Source organism: Alligator sinensis, unplaced genomic scaffold, assembly GCF_000455745.1.
Source record: "Alligator sinensis unplaced genomic scaffold, ASM45574v1 scaffold264_1, whole genome shotgun sequence".
Taxonomy (NCBI): domain Eukaryota; kingdom Metazoa; phylum Chordata; order Crocodylia; family Alligatoridae; genus Alligator; species Alligator sinensis.
This window is the reverse complement of record NW_005841831.1, coordinates 2187951-2195461: the sequence shown is the minus strand read 5'-3', so window position 1 is coordinate 2195461 and position 7511 is coordinate 2187951. Positions and strand designations below refer to the sequence as shown.

The window sequence follows — 7511 nt, the reverse complement described above, 5'->3', positions numbered from 1 at the left end:
CCTGCTAATGTCTCTACCATTTCACAGCAGTGCAGACAGTTTTTAGCTCTAGCTAAAAATCTTAACTTGGGTGTAGTAATATTAACTCAGGTGTAGCATCACTGACAGGGAAGTGTTGGAGACACTTTCAAAACACACAGGAAGGCTAGATTTTGTTTTATGAATCTGAATAAGAGATGCACATTAAACTGTAATGAATACAGGATTAATGATACAATATCTTTTGGCTATTTTTTTGCCTAGTTTGTTGTGAATTTTAGAACTGTATACTCTAGCAAATTAGTGCACATTCCAATATTTATATATGTTTTTGCTTTGATCTTAAACTGCCTTATATACTGCTAGCCCCCTAGCATATTAATAAAGCTTCTAGTTTCTATTTAAATAAAAAAAAATGTGTGTTGTGTTATATGTGGTGATATGCCACGTCATCTTCACCCCCCTTTTCAAAATCCTAGATCTGCCTATGGGAGAGAGGATGGGATAATGTTGGGGGAGAAATCTCTGAGAGCTTTACTGAAATATCCAATAACATATACAGGAAGGTCAATGGTCAAACCAGACCAGGGCCAGACTGGTAAACTGCATTAATGACCAGATAAATAAAAAGTGGGATATGAAAACATAGTGTTATGGATAAAGATGAGACAGAATGGGGAGATAATCAGGACTTTGGAGCTTTTCACTATATTCAGTAAGTGGCTGAATATACTTTGATATTCCACTACATTTAACTGGAAACTCAGAAACTAAATAATCTGAATAAAGACTAAGAGACTGTCCGGACTTGGAGTCAAAATTGTCTGAGTTCTAATTCCACTGTGGACAGAAATTTCTCTAGTCTGGGTCAAGTTATTCACCTCCCTGTACCTCAACCTATGCTCCTCTATGGGGATAATACTTGCCCATCTCACGTGAGTGTGACTAGCTGTTAGTAAAGCACTGCTTAGAGGCAAACCTCAAATATTACTAAAAATCCAGAGAGACTGGAATAGATTCAAATGAGAAAGGGGATTTGCCTGGGCACTCCTGATTTGCTGAGTTAATGTTTGCAGATAACACTAAGAGGAAAGGGATAAGGAGTGGTCAAGAAAGAGCTGAGAAGTCAACAGGAATATATGAAGCAAAATCTTGCAGGAAAGAGCTAGGGTTATCAGTGAGCAATCCTTTGCAAGAGCGCCCTAGAATATGGGGGCAACAATAAAAGGTGCTTGGTGGTACCAAGAGGGGAATTCTTTGTGAATCTAGGGAGAACTGACCCTAAGCCAGACAGATATGAAATGCTTCATTTGTTGTAAGATCAGTAGCAACTTCAGGAACAAGTACAGACATTACACATTTACTGGTATAAGCAATCAGAAATTGGTCTATACCCGTAACAGACCAGAAGTTCAACGCACAGAATAAAAAATAGTTTAAAAATGATGGAACCCAGCCTAAGATTTGCCGACCTCCCACCAAAAGGTGAATGTGTGTTTTGTTCACTACCAATATAAACTACACCGTGTGCAGAAAACCACATAACTTAGACTGATTCTGTCTCTGGCTTTTTTAAGGTCTGTACCTAGCCCAGATGAAGCAGCAAGTAGTATATAGCAATGTAGTATAGTGTGCTATGGAGTAAGGCTAGTACACTCAGAAAGATATCTGATCATTGTCTTCAGAGACCAAGAAGTATCATACTCTAGGGAAGAACATTTTCTGAGCATCAAGAATGGAAAATGTGCCAGATAATAGGAAGGGGTGCTTCCCCAGAAGTTCATCAGATGGAAAAGTTTTAAGAAAAAGCAAGAGGGAAAGCAGAAATACAAATAAAACAATGAACACTTGTTTGGCTCTGAATTACTGCTTCGGATTTATCCGTGTAATGAGAAGCCAGACAAGCTAGCCTTGTGTGAGAGAACTGCCAGCAGGTGCTTGGGCTCACCAATTCTCTGGGACTGAATTCAAGCAAATCATGATACACTGAACTCATCATGGCCATTCCCCTTCTGAGCCTATGGTGCTTATGTGACTGTTACCTCAATCAAATCAAACAAGAGACTTAAGATCTACTCAACCCCACATATACTGGATCTCAGACTAGCTGTTGCTTTAGCACAGTGAGAGTCATGCATGCAAGCATGTCTAGCTGCTCAAAAGTCAACTCTGAAGAAAGGAAACCACAATGCTTCCTTCTCTTTTATCAATTCTGTAAAAGACTCAGAATGAAACCATTCTCCATTCAGCAATTCAGGCATTTCATAGGAACCTTGCCACACACCGGAAAGAAAAGCAAGGTAGAGACAGCAAAATGCATGCTATCTGTACTTTTATGCCATTGGCCCAGCATAGCCATACACTCTAGGCATCTGCAACAGCGAGTCTAGGGTAAGGATTTGGGCTCTCCAAACACTCTAGATGAACCTTATCCCAACAAAGTGAGCTCAAGGAAACAGATTACTGTCCGTATAGGCCAAAAGTGACCAACCCAGGGCACACATGCCACAAGTGGCATGGGCAGCTTCTGTGCAACACGCAAGCCCCAGACACCCAGTAAAGGGAGATGCTGCAACGGAGGCAGAAGGGCTTGAGCCTCTGGCCAGGCAGAATGGAGCAGGAGGAAGTGTCAACTGTCACTACCAAGAGCCAGGTTAACCCCTCCCTGGCCACTGCCAAATTAAAAGGGCTTGGGATCCTCCATCCCAATATAAAAGTGTGGTGGTTACAGGGCCAGGAAAGGATTGGCAGTGACTTTCCCTCTTGCAGCATCTTCCCACCCTACTCCACTCTACTTTGTATGACTCAAGGCTCATGCCCCCCTGCCTCCATTCCAGCGTGCTAGGGAGCTAATTCTATCCAGCTCGGCTCTGGAGGCAAGCATCAGAGCAACACTCAGGAAGGGTTGGGGGGCGTTTAACTTGTGGCACACCTAGCAAAACAGGTTGACTACCACTCAAGCAGGCACCCTCCCACTGTATTCTCCTGCATTTGAGTTCACTTCTAAATGTCCCAAGCAATGAGGAATACATCACAACCCTTCTCCACAAGCTTGTACATCTCCACTTGGTTCAGGTTCACTCCCATTATTCCCAGTTGTACCTTAACAGTCTATCTCCACCTCTGTGAGCTCATCATCACCACCACACCCAGCAGGAACACTGACCCCATGGGGTTTCTACTTCTGGGTACCATTTAATTCCAAAGGTAAAACCCTAGCCTTCAAACATTGTGGTTTATTTCTTATATGAAAATATAAGATAACTGATAAATAAATAAATGAAGGCCACTACATTTATCTCAGCTGTAATCTGAACAATTTTTTTGTCTCAATTAATTTTTTAACGTTTCCAAGAGCCCCAAGAACACATGCGCTTTGGAGTAGTTCCTCACCCCTTCATGCCAGGAAGGAAGCCCTGCCCTGTTGCCCAGTTGCTTTTCTTCAGAAGAGCTGTTATAACACACTACTTCTTGAGAATGTCCACCAGAATGCTAAAATAAGTTTTGGGTTCCTATCAAGTGAATATCCTGTGAATATTGTCACTGACACCCCCCCCCCCCAATTCAAATGCTCTGCACATATCTTTTGCAAGACTTTAAATATCATGTGGCAAACACCACCACTGGCTATCACGTGTGGATGCTTGTGTTATAACGCCAAAGGCTCTGAAATGGGGCTCCTTAGGGTTGGGAAGCTGGATCCACATGCCTACAGCTGCTGGGAAAATATAGTGTCCTTCTTCATGAACACCCTAGAATGACTCACTGCTATTAGGATACAGCTTCTTCACTTATAATAATAGATGCATGTATTTGTTTTAAAACCCCTTGTTTAATGCAAAGTCTGCTTCCATTATGAGAAGCAGTTCCTAGAAGGAAAAAAAAAGGGCAGGGAGGAATTAGAAGGGCAGAATGGGATGGACACACAAAAAACCTATGGAAATTTTCTTCCACAAATTATGCAATGGAAGTTTTATCTCCTTTTTGGTGGTGAAGGCCAAGTGTGAATTGCCATTAGTCATGGTTGTTACACCATCAAGAATTTTCAACCAGAGCCTGGGATGTGGCATCCTTTCCCTAATTAGACTCTAGGACAGGTTTACCCCAAACAATGTCCATCATCCCCAATCTGTCTCACTCCCCATTCATGCTGTTAAAAAGATCCATAGATTCTTCAGAGCAAACCAAAGGACTATGTTTCATGAAAGAAACAGCTGATATGAGCACTAATAAGTTAGCTAGAAATTCCATCAATCCACTTGCTTCATACTAGTCCTTTGCTATGATTTAGGTGTTCCACATGGCATGACCAGCATAGCCTGGGCCCAGCAGTCACTCTGTCTTCCAGATCCGAAGTTGGAATGATGCACATTTTGAAATTAAAAAACCATATTAATTTTTTTCACCATATTTTCTCCTGGTATTTGAATAATGTAGGACCGCTTCATATATTGACGTTGCAATGACAGTTCTCATTTTAAACTTTAAAAAGGAACCAAAAGCAAAGCATGACATTTTTCATTAGTTTCCCAATTAATTTTTTAACATTTCCAAGAGCCCCAAGAACACATACGCTTTGGAGTAGTTCAAAATGAAGTCAACTCCTTTCTCGTTGTCAAACTGGATGTCACGGGGCAAATCACTGTGAGAATGGGCATCAATGCTTAAGGGGAAGCCAGGGTGCCATTCCTTCCACCTGGGCAGAGAAGTTAAAAAGAAAAGGAGTCTTGGTAACAACATAAATAAACTGTACAGTTCTGTCTACTTCTGTGAATTGTATGACTCAGTACCATGGACAATGCTTGCAGCAGATTGGCTGGGGTAATGATAGTGACTTTTGTAATAATTCCTTCCACTGAAAGATGACAAAGAGTTTTATAAGCACACTGTGGGTCTCTTTCCTCCCTACCCTGTATAGTGACTTACACCTGTGCTACAAGACATTAGCAATCCCAATTTATAGAATCCTATATCTGCCACACACAAAGGTAAATGACTACACAAGATCAAGACTGTGGGATCAGCCCGGCCTGGCCTCCATGGGAGTTTGTTCATTGCCACAGCTGGGACCTGGGCAGAGCAAGTGGCTGGCAGCACTGGGCTCCCCACTGCTACCAGCTCTGCCCCTCCAAGCCCCCGTCGCAGCCTCTGTGTGTGTGTGCGTGTATGTGTGTGTGTGTGTGTGCGCGCACGTGCGCGTGCGTGCACACCCCTTGCCCCAGATTTCCATACCTCCATCCCAGATTTTTTTTTTTTTTTACTTTTCCTTTTTGTAAGTTTTGATGATTACCAACAGAAATATTTTTCCATTGGTCTGTGACTGCCTGGTGAAATCATTGTTTATCGATGTCTATCACTAACAATCAAATCCTGCCAAGCCTAGGTATAAGGCTCATTCACTCAACCCTAAAATGCAGCCATGACTGAGAAGATCAGCTGTGATTTGGTTAACATGCAACACTTTATTAAATCATAGTTACAAATTTTACAAATAAGGAAACATAAAATGGGTTAGTAACATGTCCCAGGCTCTGCATTGAAATAAGTACATAGAAGCCCCTGACTTCCAATCTAATGTTCAGTGTACTAAATAGCATTGCTTCTCCAGAAGAAAGATGAATAGAAGCACACCCAGGTAGAACCAGGGTTATCATTTAGTGGGGTGTAACCTACCTGGGATGCCAGGGCAACCCTGCCTCCTGTTTTCACAAAAAGACACACAGAATTTTTAACAGCTGAAAGCACTCAGGCCTTCCAGACAGAGGAAAGTGGACTTAAGTTAATAACCCTAGAGAAACAGAACTCCCTTAGCAATTCAGCCTCAGCCAAAGAGCAGTGTTTCCTAATGGCAATGGGATATGTTTTTTGTCTTCCACAAAGCTTGATTTGTGGCACCAGTGTGACGATTTTAAATTTCAACATGAAAACAGGCAATTTCTGAAATACAAGAAGAATTTTAAAAGATTTTGCCAGACTCTGTTGTTTATTCTCAGTTGTGTTACATCTGCTGTTTCTACTTCCAAAAGATAAACAGTCATTTTCTTAGAATTCTAAAGGGCTCTATATTTGCATCTCCTTTGCATATGTAAATCAGCTCTTCTGCATCACTCACCTATTAGTCTGTCCCTTTAGCTTCTCTTTGTGGTTGGTTTACCATCATTTTTAAGGAAGTCTCTGTCTGATTAAATAACATCTAGGACCTGAGTTTGGAACATTAATCTATCAATTATAAAAAGTCACTCTCACCCTTACGCTCATGGCAAAGGATTTTAATGTGGAAGGGACACATCATTCTTCCAGTTTACCAAATGAAGACAGAATCCTAAAAGGGATTGGACAAAAAAACGGGGGAGAGGGGTGGAAATTTCCTCTACTCCTTCTGGCTGAAGTTCAGCTCTGTGCTGAAGGTCAAAAAAAGACTACACCACTGAATTCCCCCAGCCATGGTATTCATAGTGGCACTGAGGCCCCCAATGCACATTACACTTAAAATGTGATTGACTGGTTAATCACATTTTAGTAGTGACCTGGACACATACTTACTCAATAATGGTATGATAGAACCAAGAATAAAAAACTAAGTTATTACACAAAATATGTGCAATAATTTTGTCACTGGTTCCTATCACACCTTTAATTGAATATATGGCTAGTGGTCCCAGCCTCCAGGGGACACTCCCAAATGCTCCAGAGGCTGGGAGCACTGGTCAGCTGATCAGGGGTCCCAACTGGGGGAGTGGAGCTCCCCTGGATGGGAATTCAAACTGATGAAGTGATCGAAGCTCTCAGCCACCAGGGTGCATCATGCGCTCCTGTGGCTGAGTTTCATCAGCTGACAGGGCCCCCAGCCGCAGGTGCAAAGATTGCCTGGACGGTCCCCCTGTACCAGCAGTATGGCATGATGGGATCTGATGCTCAATCCCACAATCATGCCTCCTACCATTCATGTGTGGCATGGCAGCTATCAGTAGTTTAACAAACCTCTCAGAGGACTGGCTGGTAGGAGTTCTTCACATTGTCAAGATTTAACTACTCACCAGATGTGGAGTCAAGATCGAATTTTCAGGACAATTTGGTGAGGACCATTGGGTTTGTTTTGCCTTCCTCTATAGGACTGGGCATATAGGGCGTGTGCATTAACATGCATTAGTTAACGTGCATTAAATCTAGTACCTCCATTGTGAGGTACTAGGAAAATGCACATTAGCCTGTCTTAATGTAGCTTGTAGGGAGGCAGTTACACAGGCCAAAGCTACCATGGAGCTGAGGATGGCATCCCAAGTAAAGGATAACAAGAAATTGTTTTTTAGATATATAGGGAGTAAAAGGAAGGCCCAGGGTGGAATAGGACCCCTACTAAATGAGCAGAAGCAATTGGTGACAGACAGGGGGGACAAGGCTGAACTCCTCAATGAGTTCTTTGCCTCTGTGTTCCTAAGTGAGGGGCACGACAAGTCTCTCACTGGGGTTGTAGAGAGGCAGCAGCAAGGCGCCAGACTGCCATGCGTAGACCCTGAGATGGTGCAGAGTCA

General features: G+C 42.5%; 1 protein-coding gene across 1 annotated transcript in view; it reads right to left on the bottom strand.

Moving 5' to 3' along the window:
- Window positions 1-7511, bottom strand: part of ALOX5 (arachidonate 5-lipoxygenase) — a 39331-nt gene that overhangs the window by 22775 nt on the left and 9045 nt on the right. The window contains exon 4 of the mRNA XM_006014831.2: window positions 4553-4675. Coding sequence (XP_006014893.1) covers window positions 4553-4675 — 123 coding nt within the window. The remainder of the gene's footprint in view (window positions 1-4552; window positions 4676-7511) is intronic.